This window comes from Schistocerca gregaria, chromosome 8 (genome assembly GCF_023897955.1).
Source record: "Schistocerca gregaria isolate iqSchGreg1 chromosome 8, iqSchGreg1.2, whole genome shotgun sequence".
Taxonomy (NCBI): domain Eukaryota; kingdom Metazoa; phylum Arthropoda; class Insecta; order Orthoptera; family Acrididae; genus Schistocerca; species Schistocerca gregaria.
The window spans coordinates 84,365,289-84,390,926 of NC_064927.1; the positions used below are offsets into that span (position 1 = coordinate 84,365,289).

The window sequence follows — 25,638 nt, forward strand, 5'->3', positions numbered from 1 at the left end:
AGAGAGTATTTCCAATGGTGCCAAGGGAAATATTACGTTTGAAGTTTGGAGTCATACAGCAGTAAATCATGGACAGTTAGAAGGAAGAAGAAGACTGATACTTAGAAACTTTTGATATGTGACTATGGAGGAGAATGCTTAAGGTGAAGTGAACTGACAGACTTCAGAATGGAGAAGTAATGAAGAAAGTTAGATAAGAAAGAAGATTATTGGAAGTGATCAGAAAGAGGGAAAAAAATCTTGACAGGGGCATATACTGCACATGACTTACCTGGAACAAAGAAATAAGAGGGAAAAGTGGGAGGAATGAGAGAAAGGTAGGAAGAGAAAGAATGAAAATGGTGGTTGGTATTAGAAGAGGATGAACATACGAACATGTGAGGGAAATTACTTTGAACAGGACACAATAGGTAGCCTCCATCTGAAGCTTGTCATAAGACAGATACACTAAAGAAGAAGAAGAAGATGATGATGATGATGATGAAGAGTGTAGCAGTATATCAGAAATAAAATTAGTAAAAAAACATTCAATTCAGTTTGTAAAAATTAGTTATTCTAATGTTCACTTGTACAATGAATTCACTAAGAACATGGTACTGCTACTGGTAGATTGGTCTATGAAGCATACATTAAGATGGCATACCCTTTCATCTTTATCTACCCTCATCCTTATTACAGGTGGATCCCTCTTCTCCTGAGATCTGAATGATCTACTCTTTCTTTTTAACCTCTCTCTCTGCCTTGAAAAATAATGTATTAGTTCTAAAATCTAGATAGTGTGTCACTTGTATGTGTCTGTTGGCAGTATGACACATTTCGCCTCCTGAAAGCAAGTACTGACCAGCAATTCTGTATCATAATTTAATATTTTTCTTGACTGAATTTTCCTTTAATACATCAAGAAGTAAATGAAACTATGGGAAATAATATTAACAATAAACATAGAAGGTAAGAAGGTAAGTATTTGAAGAATATGTGTACAAAAGCTCTGCAGTGTAATTGACGGAGTACATGTAACAAAAACAAGCAGCGTAAGTGAATAACAGGAAAAAAGAAATGCATTTAAGCAAGATGTAAAGAGAAGATAAGTTTGTTATTGTCCAATGTAGGTGGTTACTGTATTCTTCTGAAAAGTGAAATTATCAATTTGGATTAGTAGTTAGAAGCTTTCTATCTATTAGTACACTGAGAAAAATTCATGGGCAATGAAAATAGATGGATAAATATTTTGAAAGCAGAGACAAAACATTGTGCAATACATGAAAATAAACCAATGGATCCCTTATGTATTTTGATGACTTTGTCATGTTTGTTGTGTTTTATATTTGTTGAAAGGCCATGTTGCACATCACTTGATTGTTTCCTAGATGATGACAGCCATTTTCAGGACTGCACTGTGATATTATTATAGGTACTTTCTGGGAATACACATATGAGCAGTTACATTAGAGACAGCTGCTGTGCTGGAGAAAAGAGCACTCCTCTCATGAAAGAGAAAGGGAGAGTTGGATGTGTCTTTCGTCTGGGATGTCAGCAGACCCTGTACATTTCATTAGCATGGCACCTGAGCACAGAGTGGGCAAGAAATGCAATGCAAGAGTACTTGAATGTGGGTGCCCAATGTGTGGGGCACTTCATAGCCAACATTGTGGAGGCACTGCATTTTTCACACACTACAGTGCTAAGGATTTACTTCGGGCACCTCCAACTGAGTAAAACTAAAGCCCACACAGTCAACTGATGTGGCCAACAAGCTGGTATTGTTGCTATTGACTACTGCAAACATTTGCAATGAATGTATGGACCAAAGAACAGCAAATCACTTGTCAGTTCAGTGCTGGATAATAAATTGTGACCACCCCAAACCACCTTAACATCTGGTACAGAAGTCACTGGCTCCACAATGTACATGTGCTCACCAAATCTCAGGAAGCTCAGGCACAGGAACACAATCACTGGATGCCAAAAGCATGGAAATAGATCACATAGACTTATGAGCAGTGGTATAATAGTTAGTTGGTTGCGTATTCTATTGATCAATCATACGGTACGGTAGCTGTTATGATGTGGAACGTGTCAAGTGCACAAGAAATGCACATATGAAACCAGATTTTTTTAATATTACAATCCAGGATTAAAGATGAATATTTCTAATTTGCCCCATTCCCTTAAATGGCACAAATGCATATACTATACTTATAGATTTATTTATTCCTATTCAAGAATTCATCTGTGGTATAGAAGAAGTTCTCAAGGAGATATGATTTCAATTTATTTTTGAAGCTATTACTGCTGTCTGTCAGACATTTTATTTCATCTGTTAATTTGTCAAAAGTTTTTATAGCAGCATATTTTATCCCTTTCTGTGCCAAAGATAGGTTGAGTAAAGGATAGTGTAAGTCTTTCTTTTTTCTGGTATTATAATCATGAATGTCACTGTTGTTTTTAAACTGGTACATGTTGTTGAGAACAAATTTCATTGAGTAAATGTATTGTGAGGTTGTTGTAATAATTCTCAATCTTTTAAAAATATGTCTCCAGGATGTGCGACTATGAACCCCACACATTATTCTAACCACTTTATTGTGAGCAGTGAATACTTTTTGTCTAAATGTTGAGTTACCCCAAAATATTATTCTGTATGGCAACAGAGAGTAAAAAGTATGCAAAGTATATTAGCTTACTAATTTCTATATCCTCAAAATTGGCAGTTATCCTGATTGCAAAAGTTGCTGAACCTAGTCGCTTCAGAAGATCCAAAATATGGATTTCCCAATTAAGATTTTCATCTATACGTACACCCAAAAACTTAGTATGCTCTACCCTGTCTACTGACTTATGTTGATGTGTTATATTTATTGATGGAAGAAAATTGGAAGTACTGTGTTTTTTCAAAGTGTGGATGGTGGAAAGTGAAGTGCTGCAGGTTAGGTGGAGGGCTCTGTGTGTGTGTGTGTGTGTGTGTGTGTGTGTGTGTGTGTGTGTGTGTGTGTGTTTGGGGGGAGTGGAAAAGGAGGGAAATAAATAGAAAGACTGGCTGTAGTGGTGGAATGATGGCTGTGTAGTGCTGGAATGGGAGCGAGGAAGGGCCTGGATTGGTGAGGACAGCGAATAACGAAGGTTACGGGAACATACGATGTATTGCAGGGAAAGTTCCCACCTGGAATTCAGAAAAGCTGGCGTTGGTGGAAAGGATCCATGTGGCACAGGCTGTGAATCAGTCATTGAAATAAAGGATTTCATGTTTGGCAGTGTGTTCGGTGTGTTATAAGCATGCCAGGAGGATAAGACCGGCAGTGTGTACCTACAGCTAGGACAGCTCCGGCCAATACATAAGCTGGCTCTAGCCCAGTAGACATTTACCATAGTCTCCTGTAGAAATTTGTATCTTGCTGAGTGTAACATCACTTTGGAATTGTGTAGTATAGTATTTTGGTTGGTATTGTTTCTTTCCATTGTCTTCTAACTTTTGTCTGGCTTTTGCCACCACACGAATTATTGTGTTTGTTGATGTTCTTGAGTTTGAAAATTAGCGCATGGCAAGAAGTCATTATAGTTAATTAAAATGTGTTCAAACTTGGTCAGTAGTTCTTTCCTGCTAACAGCAGGACACTACAGTTATTGGTGACAATTAGTTCATTCCTGCCGACAGCAGGGCACTATAGTTATTGGCAATGAGGATAAAACTTTCATTTTCAGTAGAAATGGATTCCTGAGAAGAATTTCTTCAGTCCTTGATAAACTCTACAGCAGATTTAGGCAGCGCTCACAAAGTCAGAACATTGCCCTCACTCCCCAGCGTTGGAAGATGTAGCTCATAGAGTTGATTCCATCACGGGTAAATTGATTACTTTGCATGTGGCTCCATCAATGGTTCCTGCTTTCGATAGGTCTGTCGAACCATGGTAAAATTATTTCAAACAGTTGGAGCAACATTTACTAGCATATGGGATCCACAATGAAAGCCAGGATATTTCATTTTTTTAATTTTTTTTTTTTTTAGCAACTCTCCGTCCATGGGTGTATTGTTTAGTTCAACAATTGAACCCTGAACAATTACCTCGAGATCTTCTGTTTACCCATATTAAGGGCTGCCTTTTTGAGTACTTTGATGCACAAGTACCCCTCCACCCATGAGACTTCCTTTACTTGTTGAAAGTCCCCATGGGCCAGACATATCAGGAATGGATTTCAATGCTCCAGGGATCTCCCGTGATTGCAAATTCCAGTGCGCCAACATTGCCTGCAAGCAGCCATATGCCTCTGCGTTGTTTGTGATGTGGTGTTTCACACAACAGACGAGGGTGTTCGGGCTGATGCTTTGAAGTTACAGGACCCATCCCTCGACACCTGTCTGCCAATCATTTATGTGTTTGAACAGTCTCACCGGCTACAACCACTGTGTTTTGATCCAGCTCTTTTTGTGGCTCACCAGTTGCCTAGTGCCGAGTGGGAGTCTCATCGATTCTATGGTATAAGCTGTGTCAGAAAGTCTTTCCCACATTTTCCATCATGTCCAGGCTCATCTATCCAAGGTGCATGGCTCACAGCCAAACAGGCCATATCACCATTGAGTGTCAGGCTTCACGGAAACATCGCATACATGCCACACTTCCTGCTGACACAGAGGCTCACCATGAATTGTCACCACAGGACCTGGAAGCCTTGCATTCCATTATGGACAAGTATTCTCCATCATTCCACAGTCAGAAACACATTTCCTCCTTATGTTAGAGGTCACACATATTCCTGGTGTCTTCCAAATTGACACAGCATCTTCCATTTGCGGTAGTAGATGGTGCCACATTCCAATGCTTGGGCACAACAGCTTTGTCTCCATACAGTAATCACCATATCTCAGTCGTGGCATTTTTTTCAGCACTTATCTCCTACAATGGTTATTCCTTCACCGCTCAGGTTTTCGTGGTTGGCTCCCCTGGCGCTACTAACTTTCTGAATTTGGACATTTTTGGACATCGGTGCAGGACGAGGTACAGGCGGTTTTGATCCCCTCCTTGCCCTGTTGCTCTGAAAATTCGAAACGTTGTTCTCATTCTCCACACCAGGGGTGAAGGGTTTCACTGCTGATGTTCAGCTTCTTCCTTCTGCTATCCCTCGTTTTTTCAAGGCTCGCTTAGTCCCCTTTGCTCTCCAAAACAGGCTCCAGGTGGAACTTCACCGCTTACAAGATGAAGGCATCCTTTTTCCTGTCACACATAGTAGCTGTGGGACACATACTGTGCTAGTCGAGAAGCCGAAAGGTGCTTTACACCTCTGTGGTGATTTTAAGGTCATGGTAAATTTTCAGTCCATCACTGATGCATATCCTGTCTCATTAGTGGATGACATACTCACGTGTCTTCCAGGCTCAATCGTTTTCATCAAAATTGATTTGCGCGACGCTTATTCGCAACTGCTGTTGGACGAAGAAAGGCAGCACATCCTGGTCATAAATATCTCATGTGGCCCTTTTCCAGTACAAGTGCCTACTGTTTGGCATTGCGTGTGCTCGTGATTTTTCAATGTTATTTGGAACCACAGACAAGCTGGATAGGCTGTTTCAGGCTTTTTTCCGAGGCTAGCCTGCATTGCACATGAGATCAGTTATCTGGGGCAATTGATGCCATCAGCCTACATGCCTCTAAGGAGTATGTCGAGGTGATTCAAAACCTGCCTCCTCCAACCAACGTGAAGCCACTGCAATCTGTGTTCGGTCAAATTAACTATTATCAGCGTTTTATACACCACGCTGCCGAGATTTCAGCGCCCCTGACTGGGCTGTTGTGCAAGGGTGTGTTTTTGGGAATGGGATGAGGTGTGTGAGCAGGCTTTCTCAAGTTGGCTCTCCCCCGACCACCTTGCCCCTCATCGCTGCCATCAATGCAAAAGGACTATGGCTTGGATGCAGTCCTTTCGCAGGTGGTAAACAGTGTTGAGAAGCCGGTGGCCTTCACATCCATGAAATTGACCGTTACTCAAACCAAATATAGTCCAATTGAAAGGGAAGCTTTTGCGCTGGTTTTCGCGCGACGTTCAACTTTGATATTGTCTATCGCATCTCTGAAAGGCAAGCAAACGCCGATTTCCTTTCCCGGGTGCCTTCAGGAGTGGACCATGAGTTTGACACCTCCCTCTTGGTTTGTTTCCACTTGGAAATGAACATGGAAGCAGATCTGGATGCGCTTCCATTGGATGCTGATGTAGCCCGGCGGGCCGTTGCTCAGGATCAGACCCCAAAAGCTCTCCATTGCCAAATCACTGTGGGTTAGCCAAACAGCTGTCGTGAAGTCTGTGATGCAGACTTCCAGCATTTTTGGGATCATTGGCACAGTCTCTTTTCCCGCAGTGGCGTCATCCTTTCACATAGTGATTCAGACATTCCCGGGGTGGTTATACTGCATGCATTGCGCCACTGTGTCCTCGACCTCCTCCATGCTGGCCATTGGCGAATCGTCCTCACCAAACAGTTTGTCAGCCAACACCTTTATTGGTGCACCTATGATAAAGATATTGCCTCCCTTGTGTCAGTCTGCAACATGTGCCAAACATGACAGGCAGCACCTCTGTGCCAGTACTTTTTGTGGCCAGATTCAGCTGCTCTGTGGGAATGTTCCACTAGGATTTGGCAGGGCTGTCCTTGTGGCTCATCTCGATTGACTCTGGGTCGGGATACCCTTATGTACCCTGCATGATGAACACCACTTGTGCTGAGACTATCAAAATTTTGCAGTGCCTCTTTGGTGTCAATGGTCTCCCCAAAGCTATTACTACGGGTAACGATCCTCAGTTTACTTTGACCAAATTTAACAAATTCTGTGCTGCTGATGGGATTTCTCTCATCCACACCGCCCTGTTTCACCCTGCAGCAAATGGCCAGGCAGAACATTTTGTGTGGACATTACAAGATCCATCTCAATAAGTTACTAAACCATCACCCAGTGGAGGAGGCTGCACTTCTTTTTTGGCTACATATAGCACTGACATGAATGCCAGTAAAAGTCCAGTGGACAAACTTCATGGTCGACCGTTCCACTCTCCCTTATCTGTCCTTTTTCCTGAGTCTTCTCGCCCTCCCGCCCATACTCCAACACACTCCTGCATTGGGGAGGAGGTCTTGGTGCAGATCTTCTCTCACCCATGGGCACCCTGGGTGCCCGCCATCATCATCAAGCTCTGCGGCCAGGTGATGGCATCTCTCTGGTGCGCCAATGCTTCTGCTGCCTGCTGGCACCTCAACCACCTCCGTCCCCACCCCCTGGTGGGCCATGATGTCCCAGGTTAGCTGCTAGTGCCTGTCGATGACTGCACTGTGACAAAACCTCTGCTTTCAGCTCGGACTCAACTGCTGCCTCTGCCGCCAGCTACCCCTGCTGCATCACCACTTCCAGCCTCTGACAGCACAAACCTATGGATGTCGACCTGGACACCCCCACTCCCATGGACATGTGTGGTGCTGTGCATTCTTTTCCCAGGGTGAGTAATGTTGTAGTGGCCCCTTATCAGTTAGACAAGCAAGGTGGGATGCCGATCTCCCTACATGAGCTCATATCAAAACATCACTAGTGAATGTAAACATCAACAGACCTTCTGCATAAATACGGCACTACTTCGTGAAAAGCCACGTGACAGAGATCCACCAATTGGAACTAATGTGACTTAGTGTAGCACTCAGCTAAATCGGTGTTATAAGCACGCTAGCAAAGTGAGACCCGCAGTGTGTACCTACAGCTAGAACAGCTCCAACCAATACCTTCATCGGCTCTATTCCAGTAGACACTTGTTGTAAGCTTCTTTAGAAATTTGTATTGTGTTCGACACAATGCCACTCTGGAATTGTGTAGCATAGTATTTTGGTTGGTATTGTTTCTTTTCATTGTCTTGTAACTTTTATCTGGCTTTTGCCACCACAAGAATTATAGTGATTTTCATTGTTCTTGAGTTTGAAAATTAGTGCATGCCAAGAAGTCATTATAGTTAAATAAAATGTGTTCAAACTTGGTCATTAGTTCTTTCCTGCCGACCGCAGGACACGACACTGTGCTATATTAATATTAAATTTTACTATATTTAGGACAGGATCGAAAAAGCTGCTCAAACTAGTGAGGAATTTGTGTTATTAACAATTTAATGATAAGTTTTTTTTGGTAAAATAATTAATTTTATAAAATATAAACTCCTTTTGTTGTATTTATGTTTTATTTTTACATTTGGTTAACCTTTTTCTCTTTTTTTAAAGTTGTAACATCTTTAGTATTGTGTACTGTATTTGAAAGTGTTTGTATGTTATTGTTGTAACATTATTGTAAATCTGTACAATAACAAGGAAGCACAGAACTGTTCAGGTCAGAAAGATGCTGAATACACTTTGATTTTGCGCACCAAGCATAGACAATCACAACTTCATGACAGGAGAGGGAAAAAAGACGATTCCTCCTTTCTTTCCCTTGACCATCCAACCTCACCCAAGCACAGGTGCAGTGGAGTGGAGACAAGTGGTATGAGGGAAACACTGTATGCTGTTCACTGGGATGCCTAGTTCGCATCACTGCTTATTATGCTAACACGACGGGTGTTGGAAGTGTAGTCTGCTGTTTCTCTCGACTCACATCTTTGAGACACTGAATATTATACAGTGGAAAATCCAGGATGGAATGTAACAATATTAGAGAAGGAAAGTTGGTACTCACCATATAGCAGAGATGCTGAGTCATGATAGGCACAGCGAAAAAGGTTCACACAATTATAGCTTTTGGTCATTAAGGCCTTTGTCAACAAGAGACACACATGCATGCACACACTTATGCAAACGCAACATCCACATACATCTACATCCTCAGGCAACTCAGTTACTCAGACGAGGATATTGTGTAGGTTTGGTCAAATGCGGAATATCGCTTTTGAAGGGGTGAAAAGGGTAATGGGTAGAACATTCTTCATTTCAAGGCATAATGACAGGTAGTCACTATTGTGGCAGAGAATATGATTCAGTTGATACTGAATCATGAAGGAAATGCTCCTCTGCAGCTGGACAGAGAGACTTTGGGAGATAGTGAGAGATCTGTTTCTGTACAAGGTTGAGAGGATATTTACGATCTGTGTAGGCCTTATTGAGGACCTTGCTGCATTTCAATACAGACTGCTCATCATTGCAAATGTGATGACTACTGGTGGCTAGGCCATATGGAAGGATCTTCCTGTTATGGAATGGGTGGCAGCTGTCGAAGTGAAGGTACTCTGGTCATTGGTAGGTTTGATGTGGATGGAAATATGATGCACACATTTTTGATATGGAGATCAACACCAAGGAAAGTGGCTTGTTGTGTTGAGAAGGACCATGTGAAGCAAAAGGGAAGAAGGTGTTGAAGATTTGGAAGAATGTGGATAGGGCGAGGACATCCTATCCACATTCCAGATCACAAAGATGTTGTCAGTGCATCTGAACCAGGTGAGTGGTTTGGGACTCTGGGTGGTTAGGATGGATTTCTAGATGGCCCATGAATAGGTTGGCATAGGATGGTGCCATGCAGGTGCACATTGCTGTATCCTGGATTTATTTGTAGGTTACACCTTCAAAGGAGAAGTAATTGTGGGTGAGGATATACACCTAGGAGCCAAAGAAACTGTTACATCTGCCTAATTTGTGTAGGATCCCTGCGAGCACACAGAAGTGCCCCAACATGATACGGCATGGACTCAACTACTGTCTGGAGTAGTGCTGGAGGGAACTGACAACATGAATCCCACTGAACTGTCCATAAATCCATAAAACTATGAGGGGGTGAATATCTCTTCTGAACAGCACGTTGCAAGGCATCCCAGATATGCTCAATAAGGTTCCTCTCTGGGGAGTTTGGTGGCCAGCAGAAGTGTTTAAACTCAAAAAGAGTTTTCCTGGATCCACTCTGTAGCAATTCTGGACATCTGGTGTGTTGCATTGTCCTGATGGAATTGTCCAAGTCTGTCAGAAAGCACAATGGACATGAATGGATACAGGTGACCAGACAGGATGCATGCAGGGTCCATGGATTCATAATGTTGTCTCCATATCTGTACACGTCTATCTGCTTGATACAATTTGAAATGAGACTCGTATGATCAGGCAACATGTTTCCAGTCTTCAACAGTCCAGGCATAAAGCTCTATGTTGTGCAGTAATCTGGGCTGCACGAGAAGGCCTTCGGCTCCGAAAACTGTTATTGATGATGTTTCATTGAATGGTTTGTGTGCTGACACTTGTTGATGGACCAGCATTGAAATCTGCAGTATTTTGTGGAAGAGTTTCATTTCTGTCACGTTGAACAATTCTCTTCAGTAGTTGTTGGTCCTATTCTTGCAGGATCTTTATTCGGACCTAGTGATGTCAGAGATTTGATGTTTTACTGGATTCCTGATATTTACAGCAGAGTTGTGAAATGGTCATATGGGAAAATCCCCACCTCAGTGCTACCTCAGAGATGCTGTATGCCATCACTCATAGTGACAAGCAAGGTACAGCGTGATAAGAGGAACAGGAACCATGGAGAGTCAGTGGAGTAAGTTGTTTATATCTTTCACATTGAAGGATAAGTTGCAAGTAGTAGGCTGAAGGTGTTGGTCTACAGGAGCAGAGATTCCTTCATTGGGGGTACAGTAACTGATCACAATGGGGCACCCTGGATAGTTGAGTTTTTGGATTGTAGGAAGCATATAGAAGGTAGGAGTGTGGGGAGTGGTAGGGGAGAGGTGGGAGAGAGGCTCTGGGAAGAGGTTCTAGGATGTGCTATTTGAGGAGAGACTGGGGATCTTTCTGGATTTCTGGAATGGCGTCATTGTGGCAGGGTTTGTAGGTGGGTGAATCAGATAACTGGCTGAGTCCTTCTGCCAAGTAATCATTGTGGTTCAGAACAACAGTGGTGAAGTATTTGTCAGCAGATACGATTGTAAGGTCAGGATTAGGTTCCGGGTGGTGGAGTGTAATTCTTTCTGTGGTTGTAAGGTTAGCCTGCATGTTGAGAGACTTGGTGAATGATAGAGAATCAAGGTTTGAGTTTAAGAAATTCTGGAAAGTTAAGGGGAGTTGGAATGCCCCATCCCAACAATGTTAAATTTAGTGACTTGGCTTCCCTGTATTTCATGAACCACTAAGCCATTGACATGAAACTTTTACAGGACATTAAAATGTATGATGTATGTTTTGAGTCTTTTGAACTAAAATAATTGCATTTCAGCCACTGCTTTCAGAAATATAATTTTTTTATTACACAGTTAAAATTTTGTTTACTTTTTTGACTCGGGATACGTATGCTATTACTCCCTTTGAGTAATCCACTCAAACTGATTTCAGAGATTCATCCTCTTTTTCTTCCATGGACTCCTTAGTGGCCAACTGTGCTGTATACTCTGCTTTATGAATACAAACCTTGTCCATCCATTCAGGTTCTCTGATGCAGGTTGCTCCAGGATTAATTCCCACATACTGCAGCACTTTCACCCTACCAATGTTGCACCATTAAAAGCAAACATGTCTGGTTATAATCTGGAAATCTATTACTGTTCCATTATCCACACTGGTCACCGTAGCAACAGATTTTTTTAGAACTGTAGCTGCATGTCTTCCAAGTACTGTCAAAAGCTGCTGATATGTCAGTCATGCCATCATTTATCTCAGCAGCTTCATTTGCAGCACACTTCATTGACTCACATGCAACAGATTCCACAGCAGCTCCATAAATCCTTCTGTGCATAGCATATTCATCATAGCACATATTGTTTCTGCTGCAGTGTGTCCTTTGCCAGTAGCTCCCAATCCATAAAACCACCTAACATTTACTTCAAAATAATTATCTTTACACTTATCAGAACTCCAAAATGAATGAGTATATATACAACTGGCACAAATAACGATAAGTTTCCTGGTTAGTCCATTTGATAGCTCGCTGTCTTCATGTAAACTAACTGGCCCTCCACATATTCTACAACAAACACATTCATCAAACACCCTGGTTAGGATGTGTAAATCTAACAGAACATAACCTAACCTACCATTTACATCACTTTCATCTTGAAAAAATTGTGTATCACAACATTTTATTTTAATCTTCGAAGCAGTAATGGGTGTTTCTCTAGATCCTGATGAGTTTGCCCATATTTCATTGGCTGTAATTTCACATGCCACATGTTGAGCACAATGTTTCCCTTTATTTGAAAATCTATTACCATGAAACCCATGTTTCGTAAAAACACTTCGTTTTGGAGTCATACTTAACTTTTTGAGAGATTTACCAACCTATTCATCACTTCTCCTTGGAAAAACGTTAGCACTTAGATGTACAATGTGTGTTTATACTTTGAAATGATACAATACTGTTTTTGACAGTGCTACCTATACAAACATGTAATTTAACCTTTATAATACAATAATCCACAGCCTTCCATATAAAAAATTACTGAAGCAATGCACATAAGTATTGAAGTAATGCACATAAGAATTAACATTTTCATCTGGTGTAGATTATATTTAAAAAAATAAAATAAATTACTTCCCATGCGAGTTTGTAAGTGATATATATATATATCATTTTATTCAGAAAATTTGCTAATTTTATAATGAGATAAAAACCTGAAAATGTGAAAAAAAATTCTGTTCTAACTCCCCTTAACAGTGGAAGGTTTGAACGCAGTAGAGGTGGATAGCGGTTAGATTGAGGAGTGAACTGAGTCAGGCAGGGCTCTACATTGTTCTTTGGTTGAGCCTGTTTGGTAGGGTTGGTGGTGAAAAAGTGTTTCTGCTATAGCGATCAGGAGAGGGAGAGAAGGTATTTAACAAATATGGGAGTGGGGCAAAAGGTAAGGCATCTGGAAAGGACTAATACATCTGTGGAGAAAGGATCATGACTGTGTTTTGGGCCAGTTTAGCTTCTGGATTTTGTATGGTTGTGGGAGGGAGTTTGAAGATGGAGCAAATTTAATAGATCTGCAAGGAAGGGTTTGTCAGTGCGAGTGGATGTGGGAGAGGTTTGGAGGCTGTCATAGGAGTGGTGTATAGTGGTAGTTCAAGAGGGGAGTAGAAAGTGAACAGGTTGGAGATTTTTTTGAGGTGGTATTGTGCATGCTGCTGTAGTTCCTGGAGGGTAAGAGTTTCAAAGTGTGATATGGGTTCCAGAAATATGAGATTGCATAGCAAGGGAATTTTGTGGATGGAGAGAAGGTACTGTAAGGAGGTTTGGAACCTATGAGTCAAGCAATAACACCAGAACAGTATGTGGTACTGGATTCTAGCTAGAGATAAGGAAATGTTTGTGTATTGGTACAGATGGGAGCAGCAAGGATCCATGGTGGCTGATAAAAATGTGTAAAAATAGATAAATAAGGTAAAAATATGAGCAAAAAATTTGAAAAAATACATCAAAGTATGTAGGAAAAATAAATAAAAGGATGGAACAGATGAAGTTTGGGGAAATGAGATGAAACATGTGGGAGTAAGCTGACAATGAAAGACAAAAACAAACTGAAATTGACGTGAAAACACAAAAAGATATAACATAGGTTTTAGATCTGGTTCTGATATGTATGCAGAACACCAACAGCAGATGTGACTGTATTACATGAGGTTAGTATGTGCAAACTGGAATAAGAAAGGAGAAAAAGTGGGGAGGGTTCATTAGAATGATGTACAAGTTCATGTGGCACAGGAAGTTGTGAAAAATAACATGCAGAAATAAACAAGAGTTATGCAGGAAGAGTGATCAATTTGAAGGTCTAGGATTAATGATATTGGCAGGAGTAATGTGATATGTGGGATGCTGCATCAACAGTCAGTTCTGTCTTGTAAATGTGTTGTGCATGGACAAGATGGCTGATTGAGTGTGGCTCGCAAGTAAGAGCATGTGGCAGAGTTTGGAATGCAATAAGTAAAACACAGGAAAGAAAATGATAGACATTGAATGTAGTGATGCATTAGGAAATAGTAACAAAGGAACACAGCACTGGGTTACGGGATGGAAGAAAAGCCATTAGGGAAAATCAAAACATGGAAAATCCAGAATGGAATAATGACAATATTATGGAAAAGATAGATTGTTACTCACCATACTGTGGAAAGTTGAGTTTCAAAACTTTTCAGTCGAAATGCCTTCTTCTGAATTAGAGAAAAAACACACACGCATGATGAAAATGCAACTCTCACACACATGACCACTATCCCTGGCTGCTGAGAACAGACTGTGAGCAACTGCACATGATGGGAGAAGCAGTCTGGATGATGGGAGAAGCAGTCTGGGTGGTGGGAGTAAGGAGGTGGCTGGGAAGGGGAGGACAACATACTGTGTTCTGTTGCTTGATAAGTCTTTGAGCCACTCAACATACCTGGTAATGGCACCATGTCAAATAGTTTACAAAAATCTAAGAAGCTGGAATTTACCTGTTGCCCTTCATTTTGTGGTTTGCAGGATCACATTTGAGAAAAGATGAGTTTTGCAGGAGGGATGCTTTCTAAAACCATACTGATCTGTGGACAGAAGCTTTTCCCCCACAAGGAATTTTATAATATTCAAACTGAGAATATGTTCAAGGATTCTGCAGCACATAGATGTTAAAGCTGTTATTCTATAATTTTGTGGATCTGTTCTTTCACCCATCTTGTATACAGGAATCACCTGTGCTTTTGTCTAGTTGCTTGGGTATGGGCAATATATGGAAGCTAAGTAAGAGGAAAATGCTGTAGAGTACTCTTTGTAAAACCAAACTGAAATTCTTGACATTTCATCAGAACCTGGTGACTTTTTGCTATCAGCTCTTTTTGTTGTATCTCTACACAACAGATGCTTATTACCATGACCTCTGTAAGGTGTCTGTACAATGGTCAAATGATAATATGTTTGTACGATTCTCCTGCATGAATGGTTCCATAAATGTGAAATTTAAAACTTCAGTTTTACTTTTGATATCTTCTACTGCCACTTCACACTGGACAACAAGTGACTGTGTAGAAGCCATAGCAATTCAATGTAAGACTCAGGTTCTCAGCAAGATCAATTGCTAAGATATGATGGTGGTATTTGTTGTAAGCTTCATGCATCTATCTTTTTACAGGCTTGTGAATTTCTGTTAACTTTAGTTTGTTTTCATTTGTGCATACTCTTTTGAACTGAGAGTGCAACATACTTTGCTTCCTCAGAATTTTTTTGAATTTCATTGTTAAATCATGGTGGGTCTTTTCTGTCATTTACTAGGCCCATTCTTCCCCAGAATATGATTTACAATCCGTTTAAACTATGCCCACAATTCCTCTATATCCATCGTACTGGAAGAAAATTATGTCAATCGTCTAAGGGGGATGCTAACAACAGTCAGTTTCCTCTTTCTAGCAGAAATACTCTCCTAGCCTTTTTTATTGATTTATTAACTTTAGTAACTGAAGTCGCCATGGTGCCATTATTGTCACTAATCCCTGTCTCTATACTGATGTTATTGATTACATGAGGCCTGTTTGTAGCTACAAGATCTAAAATATTTCTATTGTGTGTGGACTGTTGAACTAGCTGCTCAAGACAGTTTTTGGAAAATGTGTTGAAAAGAACTTCACAAGATAATCCATAGATGTCTATACCTGGTAGGTTAAAGTCGCCTCCAACCAGTAATGCATGATCTTGACATTTTCAAACTACTGAGCATTGACTTTCTCTCAATAGCTCTAAGACTGTCACAGTTGAATTGGGTAGCCTGTAGAAACATCTAACAATTAACTTGATTTCACTTAGACTTGTTATAAGCCACCAGACAACTTCAGTGCCACACTGAAATTTGACCTCAGTAGAGACAATATTTTTGTCAACTGCAATGAACACCCCCCCTCCCCCTCCCCCATGACATCTAAACTGTTCTATGAAATGCTATATGTCTTAGGGCTTTCTGCTTCACATCAATTTATGATGGCTGGTCAAGAAAATCAATATCTACAATGGCAGACTTTGTATTGCTATATGCATTACAATTCACAACTACAAATGCTCTTCTTGTATATGTAATAGAACCATTGTTCAATGTAAGGAGGGAGAAATTTTTGAATATAGGCACATTGTAATAAATCTCACAGACAGTACAGCCCTTGATCAACAGGTTAATGAAGTATTAGTAAGGTACTGGAAATATAACCAAGAAAGCCACTGCTTTTGAAGTACTCCACAAAAAGTAGTACGATGATAAACAGTTGCCTGATTGTACAGAACAAACTCAAAAAACCAAACTATAATATATTGCATCACCTATAATTATAGAGATTATTTAAGAATGTTGCTATAAATTTGCAAGGAAGAAGAGTTACTAATGTTTTTGTGAATTCTAGGACAGTGACATCTTTCATGATAAGACAATGGATAACATGACGACATTCTAAATGGTAATCTTTTGAACAAAACATGCTGAGATTAATCAATGAAGAAGCAAAAAATGAGTGGCAGACACAATAGGCCTGGACCAAGATCTCAAAAGGGGTGCAATGTGGCCGGCTGCAACCTAAAACAATGTCATGTGCACGGTTTATTAATTAGTACAGAAGTAGATGATTCCAGTTTTGCACATACACTTTAATGATAGCAAAACTGACATACTTTTTTGTTATGTAATTAATTAATTTTTATTCTCATTTATACTATGGTAGCAGGAGTTAGACTGTTTCGTTTTGTTTCTAGGTAGCAAACCAGAAATATGATAATAAATAAAATTTTATATATTAAAAAAGAACCACGGCAAATTTATAAGCCACCTGTTCCAAACAGGAGTGAAGGAGCCTCTGTTATGCCGCCAAATAGGGGGTGGGGGAGACGTAATGGTTGGAGGTGGGGAAGGCACGCAGAGGTGTACTGATATGTCTTCCATTGTCTCCCTGACATATACTATCTGATCACGTGCATCAATCTGTTTCTCTACAGCATTCTGTACATGACCAGTGTCTCCAGAAAGACTATGTAACACCTTATTGCTACAGAATTTATTATAACGTTTTGAGGAACCTTACGTCAACATGAGGATGCTTGTGTGGCCTACCACAACATCTGACTGCAATGAAATCCAGAAAATCTAGGATGCCACTGAGTGGAATGTCCAAACCCAGGTGCCATCCCTAATGAAACCCAGGGTTGTGGGCAGCTAGTTGCCTGTCACCTCTTCTACACTTTGGTGTCTCCACGTCATGACGTGCTGCTGCCCTCAATGGGCTGTAAGTGGGTGCTATACATTGCTACTTAGATACCATAATTCATCACTCAAGACTTCATTGTTTCAAAAGGCAGTCTTGATATATTTAGATTCTGAGCTGGTTAATGATTGTAAAGCAGTTCTGTTTTAGAAGGCAACATTTCTTTTTTCAACCTGGTATCCAAGAAGTTGTAATAATATATAAATTATGTTTGCTATGAAAATAATTTATAACACATCATATTTGCTTACCAGACACTGCCAGGCTGCCGTCTCCTGATACTTTCACCGTAGTTACACAACCCAAATGTCCACTGAGGATATGAATGTCATTGCCTGTGTTAATATCCCAGACAATGAGATTTGAGTCACGAGATCCAGAGACAACAAGGGATTTGTTTAAAATGGATACAGCAACACATGTTACGTGGTCACTATGACCTACAAGAACCTGAAAAAGAATGAAAAATACTATTATTCATCAATAGCATCTTAAAAAACTTAGTGTCAGAAATTATTTTCTCCAGATTATTCACTCACAGTTAAAATAATTTAATAAAAAAGGCAATGTGATATTTTACAATTCCATGCATAAGAAATTACTGGGTATCCAAACGAAATACATTGACATGTTAACCAAAGGGCCCACTTCTGCCTGCTTTTCATAGATACAACCACTGTGTTGATCTGTAGATGGAACTGCAAGCTTATTTTGCACACCTACAGTCCATACTATCTTACAGCATACTCTTCTAGCGCAATGAAGCTAATGTCCTCTTGGTGAGCACTTTGAAGTATTCACTACTGCCACTGAAGCATTGGCACATGGTTCTCAAGAAGGCGGTGGCTGCGTCTTACGTGCATCGACCACGCTGTGTAGTGCCTCGAGAATTTCGGAGTAAATTCTAGTGACTCTCGTAATTCCACTGTCTCGATCACATGCTATTTTAGAGATAAGTGTGGTAAAGTAGAACTATGTCTACTGCCCCACAATTATGTGCGTACAGTACAGGATGGACATGTATTGGATGGACGATCGGTGCAAGCAGGTAGTCACCGAGCATGCCTAAGAAGTTACATGTCCTGTAAATGGAGTAAACGCATCATACTCTGTGAGATATAAAACATTGTTAGTGTGAACTATTGAAGGTTGTTGAAAGAAAAGAAGAGACTTTTATTCATTCATTCTCTTTTTTATTGATGTAAAGTTGGGACAGTTGTCTTTTTAAACTCAGAGAGATTTATAGAGTGTATGTATAGAAAGATGATTGTAATAGCTTTTGTCGGACCGGAAGGTGTCAAGCTTACAGGAAATGTTTACTGTATGAAAACAGAAACATAGTGAGATTGAATTCAAAGTATTCTTGAGTGTACTGAGTTATTTAAAAGTATAGAAATTCCTCCAGAGTAGCATCTATGCTTCGGAGATGAAGCTGGGCAGAATATCGCAGCCGACTATGCTGAAAGAAGATCGGCGAAGTAACTCCAAGTAAGTTCGACAGCTAAGGCGGAGTGTGAGTCTTGCACGCCAGTACCACACTGCAACCCTTAATCACTGGAAACCGCCAGAGTTGTATGAATGCACGGCGCAACAACCCTGGTCTCTGGCCACTGAGGCCAGACTGCGAGCAACTGTACTTGGTGGAAAAAGCAATCTGTGGGTGATGGAGGTATGGTGGGGGCTGGGGCAGATTGGGAGAGGGTGTCAGGCTCCTTGTGAGAGCATGGAGGGACATGGTTGGGCTACTAGGTGCAGTTGGGAACTTTGAAAGGGACAGGGGGGAGCAGAAAAAGAGAGCAGTAGAGGAGGGGAAAAAGAGTAGTGGGTGAATTGGTGGAATAGAAGGCTGTGTAGTGCTAGAATGGGAGCAGGGAAGGGGATAGGTGGGTGAAGGACAGGTCCTAATGCAGGTTGAGGCCAGGGAGATTACAGGAACATAGGATATATTGCAGGGAGAGTTGTTCCCAATTCAGAAAAGGTGGTGTTGGTAGGACTGAAGGCTGTGAAGCAGTCCTGAAATGATGTACACTGTGTTGGGCAGCGTGCTGAGCAACTGGTTGGTCCAACTGTCTCTTGGTCTCAGTTTGTCGGTGGCCATTTGTGTGGTCAGACAGCTTGTTGATTGTTATGCTCATGTAGAAAGCAGCACCGTGGTTGCAACTCAGTCTGTAGATTACATAATTGGTTTCACTGGTAGTGCTATCTTTGATGCGATAGGTGGTGCCTGTGATCAGACTGGAGTAGGTGGGAGGATGTATGGGACAGGTCTTGCATATAGATCTATTGCAGGGTTATGAGCCATGAGGCATGGCGTTGGGAGTGGGGATGAAGTAGTAATGGACAAGATATTGTATAGGTTTGGTGGGCAGCTGAATACTACTGTGGGAGGGGTGTGGGAGAGATAGTGAATTGGATATTTTTCATTTGAGGGCACGATGAGAGTAGTTGACTCCCTGTAGGAGAAAGTCATTCAGCTGCTTCAGTGTTGTGTGGTACCAAGTCACATAGGAGTGCTCCTGTTTGGCCTGATGGTGGAACTTTGGGAGGTGTGGAGAACTGGAGAGACAAGGCAAGGGAGACCTGTTTCTGTACAAGGTTTGGAGGGTAATTTTGGTCTGTGAAGGCCTCAGAGAGAGCCTTGGTTTTTGGAGAGACTGCTTGTCACTACAGTTGTGACAGCCATGGGTGGCTATGCTGTATGAAAGGGATGTCTTAATATGGAATGGACAGCAGCTGTCGAAGTGGAGGTGTTGCTGGTAATTGGTAGTGTTGATATAGATGGAGGTACTGATGTAGACATCTTTGAGTAGGCAGTATAATACCAAGACTCCTTTTGGGATCCTGCGTCCTATTCCAGTCTCATCCCCACTCTCCCAAAGAGGCCATATACTTAATATTACTAATTTACACCAATTTCAAATGCTGCTTTGACTTAGTGTTTTATGGTTATCTGGATTCGAATACACCGAAGATTTTTTTGTGCAGCAAGTTAGTAATTTACACTAATTTAAGCTATTGTTTTGACATTGTTTATGTTGGGCCTAATCAGTATATAGAATGAAGGAAACATGTTGGATTAAAAGCTAATGTACCATCGCAAGTTGCACACAATACAATCTACAGGCACATGGTAGGAATAAAATGATTTTGTAATTATGGAGTTTCTAGTCATTGAGATACAACTGTTTTGACACTTTGATAGATCAGAAATTATTTGTATCCCTAATAGAAATATGACATAATGATTTTTCAGTCAGGATCAATCATGGTCATTTCTAGTTGATGTTACGATTATACAGAAAATGTAAAATTTTACTCATACAAAATTTAATTAATTGAATCTAAGCCTTTCATTCAATAAAACTGATTGCTCTGTTCAACTGTATATAATAGGATAATTCTCCTTTTAGTTAATGAAATAATATATTCTGATTAACAAAATATGTCATTGGCAATGATAAAATGTAATTTATAATCTTAATAGGAACAGATTCTTTCCTGTCTTTGTATGAAATTATTCACTGTTATTCCATGTAATTTTCTGTGTAATTTTGGAAGCCATGTGTAAAAACTTTAATTGTTAAATGTGCAAATTTAATATGTAACAATAACAGTAATTGTTTAAAATCACATAAATAGAGGCAGTTTGTACACCGCCATAGGTCAGTTTTACGTCAGTCTTAAAATCAGTCTTGGGCCAAATTTTGTTTCAACAGCATGTAAACAGGCTTTGTACATTCGCTGCCAACATTTAGCATGCAAAATAAAATTCTCTGTGAACAAGAAGTACTGAAACTTATTTCTGCCATTACATAACCCCCATTTGGCAATGCAGGAACATCAAAATGAACCTACAGCAGCATCAAGAAGTAGCACCGTGTATTACTCAAGATACATATTATTTTACTGATGAAGGAGATCTGTAACACAATGTGGTACATTAACCATTATTTTACTTGTGTTAAGATATGACACACATCCCAAACTTCACCCACAAAACATTTTTGCCACATTATATTATAATGTGGTGAAAGTAGTTGGGATGTGTATAAAACTGAATTGTATGCTGCTGGTTATTAAGTTTAAGGTGAAATAATTGTTTACAATATTCTGTGTCATATACCAGTATTGGGACGTGAATGGAAACTAGGATCTGTATGGAAAAAGTGGACATGTGAGAATATCAATGGACCGCCACCAACAGCCAGCAGCATGGACTGTCAGATGAGTACGAAAACATTATTTACGTAACAGAGTAGTGAAATTGGATGCTTAAGTCAGGCAAAAATAATTGCATGACATACATTGAAAATATTATAGGGAAGTTGGTTTTTGGAAGTGGTTTTTTTTTATCTTGTCAAGTTGTGTAAAATCAGTTAAAATGTGTAGAAGCAATATATTTTCGGTATGTGGCCAAGACGTAATCATAACAAGATTGGGTTGGCTTCTGCATGGATTGACACCAAATCTAAACATTCAAAGCCAAGAGAATTAATCAAGTAGTATAATTTCACCTTTCCATGAGTTTCAACAATTGGAAGACATACTACAACAATTTTATTAGTTACTAGATAGTAGACTAGATGGTAAACTGTCTGAAATAAATTTTAGAAAAATTGACAGTACTCTCGTAAAAATGGACCAGAAAGTAGAAACAATTAGGGCAGGTGTTAATAAGGTAAATAGACAAATAAACAGTGTAAATGAAAGAGTAGACTATATAGAATCTGTAATGGGCTGTTCGAAGAACTTTGCTGTTATTGAATTACAGCCTGTGTCTGTATATGTGCGGATGGGTATGTGTGTGCGAGTGTATGCCTGTCCTTCCCCCCCCCCCCCCCCCCCCCCCCCCCTCAAAGGTATGTCTTTCTGCTCCCAGGACTGAAGTGACTCCTTACCCTCTCCCTAAAAGCCCACATTCTTTCATCTTTCCCTCTACTTCCCTCTTTCCTTATGAAGCAACCTTGGGTTGCGAAAGCTTGATATTTGTGTGTGTGTGTTTGTGTGTTTTTTTATTGTGTCTATATGACCTAATAGTAGCCTCTTCTATTCTTTTTTAAATTTATGTAAGTTTTGTATGCTTTTTATTTCTTTTGGTAAGGCATTGAACATTATTTTTGGTAGATACAGCACACTATTTTGGTACAGGGATTTTGAATGTATGTTTCTATGGAAATCGTGCTTATTTCTGGTCTGATAGTTGTGTAATTTACTGTTTAGAGAAGAGAATTCTTGATTTGACTTTGGGAAACATACTGATTCATAGATGAATAAACTAGTGCGGGTCAGAATTTTCAACTCCTTAAGAGAGTCCTCTACATGGATCTCTGTAGGCAACACCCTTCAGAATATGAATAGCACTCTTTTGGAGCTCAAAACAACTTTTTGCAAAACCTGTATTCCCCCAAAATATAATACCATATCTTAGATTACAATGAATGTAAGAGTAGTAGGCACATAGTACTGTTTCAAAATTGCAGTTTTCTTTAAGTTTTCTTAATATATAACAGTATTTACTAAGTTTTTTTATTCAATAATTCAACATGTCTTTCCCATCTCAAGTTATTGTCCAGCCATACACCTAAAAATTTAGTAAAAGACGTTTGTTCTATCAGATATTTCCCAATCTCTACTCTTGTGTTATTTTTTACATTGTTCCTTATGTGCCTAAAGTTCATCCAAGTTTTTTTTGTCATTTATAATTAAGTAATTGTCCTTCAACTATTCAGCTGCCTCATTCATTGTTGAAGCTATTTTTTCTTGTAGCTCATCTTCGCTAACTCCCTTAATAATAAGGCTCGTATCACCGCAAAAGTACTGATTCTGCTCTTGTTAGATGGTTAGGAAAATCATTAATAATAACTAAGAAGAGCAGAGGGCCTAGAACAGAACTGTGGGGTACACTACAGTTGACTTTCGGATATTGAGTAATATTTGGTGCCATTATGTATTAATTCAAAACTTTGATATCTGTTGCACAGATACGACTGAAACCAGCTGTATGCTTTTCCATGAAATCCATAGCAATACAGTTTCTCTAGAAAAACATCATGACTGATGAGGTTAAATACCTTGGATAGATCTAAAAATATTCCACAGTTTAAGTCCTCAATATCCACTGCAGTTAAAACATCTTCCAAGAAGTGATATGCAGCTGTTTCTGTAGACCTGTCTTTCCTGAATCCATTAAGTGCATTAGTTAGAATTTTGCATTGTTTAGGAAACTCAACAGTATCTCATACATAATCCTCTCAATTACTTAGCAAAACCTGAAAGTTGTGACAGTGATCTATAATTTTGTATGGACAGTCTTTTTATAATGTGGCTTTACTATTGATTTTTAAGTGCAGAAGGGAATTCACCCGTTTTAAATGATTTATTAAGAATATCAACTAGTTCAATTATTATTTTGGTTGCACTATATTTTATGACCTTATCAGGAATACTGTCACATCCACAGGACATTTTATTTTTCAGCTTATCAATTGCATTTCTTACTTCTGAATGCATAACTGGGTACAAAAACATTGTCTTTTCATTTGCTGGAATTTTTGAATTACTACCTTTTGAGTTCCCCAGGTTCTTCATAAGATTTTTAGCACTGTTAATGTGGTAGTCATTGAACATATTTGCAACACATCGAGGGTCTTCAACAGTTTTCCTCCCTTTTTTATGATAAGATTATTGGTTGTCACTTTGGATTTACCAATGTTGTGGTTTATGACCTTACAAACTGATTTAGTAGTATTGCTGCCTTTTCTGATAATTAAATCACTGTTCAGGTTTTTTGCTGCATGAATAACATTTCTGTATACTTTCCTGTAGCATCTAAGATATGGTTATAAAGCCGCATTACGCTTTGAATGCCAACCCAGATTTCTAAGAGTACCTGCACATTTCTTAATTCCTGCAATTAACCATGCAGTAGATTTGAGAGAGATTTTTAATTTTTTTTGGGGAGGGTGGGGTGGGGGGGGGGGGGTAAGTGTTGTCAAATAATTTTTTGGAAAAGGAAACAGACCACCTAGAATCAATGGAGGAACTGTTGTATAAATTTTATGATGCAAATTATTTTACAAGGTTGGATTTGACATCAGGATTTCAGATTACTTTTGAACCCAGTTCTAGGCAACATACATCATTTTTGTATAATGGGAAAAGTTTTCAATACTGTGTAGTACCTTTTGGATTAAACTTATCAGTTGTTGAATTTATCAGGGCTTTGGATTTAGTTTTGGGAACTAAGTTATTTTAAAAATTAATCATTTATGTGGATGACATTCTGGTGGCCAGAAACGGATTTTGTTTTCGAAACTTATGCTAGTTATCCTGAAGCTATGTGTAAGTGTTTCCACATAAGTATTGTACCAGACTGTTACAACTTTTTGAATAATTGTTCAGCATAGCACAGAGATATGGGCTGTTTGTATTTTTATATACCAAATGATCCTTCTTGTTTACCAGTTCTGGTTACAGTGTTATTGAACAATCAGCATTGTTTAATACTCACCTGTTACTTCAGTGTTTGGTAGGCATTTATGTCATCATGCTCCTGACTGAGATGTAACTGAATTAGACTGAATGGCTAATTCCTTCCTTTTAAGTCTGTCCCTCCCTTATTCTGTACCCAGAAATGATTTATCATACAGATAACATAAGCGTATCTGTAGCTAACACTTTGTAACTTTAACTATCGATAGCTGTACACTCACTGCCATAATTCTAAATCTTAAAGCACTACATATGGAGTATTGAAGAATATTGTTAAACATCTACTAGCTATTTATTTACATATATGCTGAATATTAGACAATGACTGTAAAGTGAAAAAAAAGAACAGTATTTGATAACATGCACCATACAGCTCTCTTCTTTGGATTGAAATGTGCGAGTAGCAATTTAATCCATAAGAAAATATGACAATAAAAATAATAAACAAGACCACTATTACCCTGTAAATTCAGCTATATTAGCTTTCAGATATCTCAATATTAAGAGTGCTGTGACACATAAGGAGTGGGACAAGTGGAAATACCTGTGCTAGTTTGCCTCCTGCAACCTGCCACACTTTCAGTGACATGTCTCTGGAGCCTGTTATCACGTACTGAGAATCCATCGTTAGGACAAAACAGGTAATCTCTTCACTGTGAGACACTGTGTAACGCTCATCTTCTCTGTTTACAGCCCATATTCGTAAACTGAAAGAAAATTTTAAAAAAAAGGTGAATAAAATGGAAATTCACACATTTGTGAGCCATGATAATTACAAATTAAACCTGTGTGCCAGACTGATACTCAAATTTGGTACTTTTGCCTTTCGCAGCAAATTCTCTACTGACTGAGCTACCTAGGCATGAGTCACAACTGTTCCTCACAACTTTACTTCCGCCAGTACCTTGTCTCTTACTTTCCGAACTTCTCAGAAACTCTCCTGTGAACATTTCAAGGCTAGTACTCGTGGAAGA

General features: G+C 39.6%; 1 protein-coding gene across 1 annotated transcript in view; it reads right to left on the reverse strand.

Moving 5' to 3' along the window:
- Positions 1–25,638, reverse strand: part of LOC126285291 (protein qui-1) — a 1,482,105-nt gene that overhangs the window by 63,735 nt on the left and 1,392,732 nt on the right. The window contains exons 25-26 of the mRNA XM_049984579.1: positions 25,209–25,371; positions 17,425–17,623 (exon numbers count right to left, since the gene is read on the reverse strand). Coding sequence (XP_049840536.1) covers positions 17,425–17,623; positions 25,209–25,371 — 362 coding nt within the window. The remainder of the gene's footprint in view (positions 1–17,424; positions 17,624–25,208; positions 25,372–25,638) is intronic.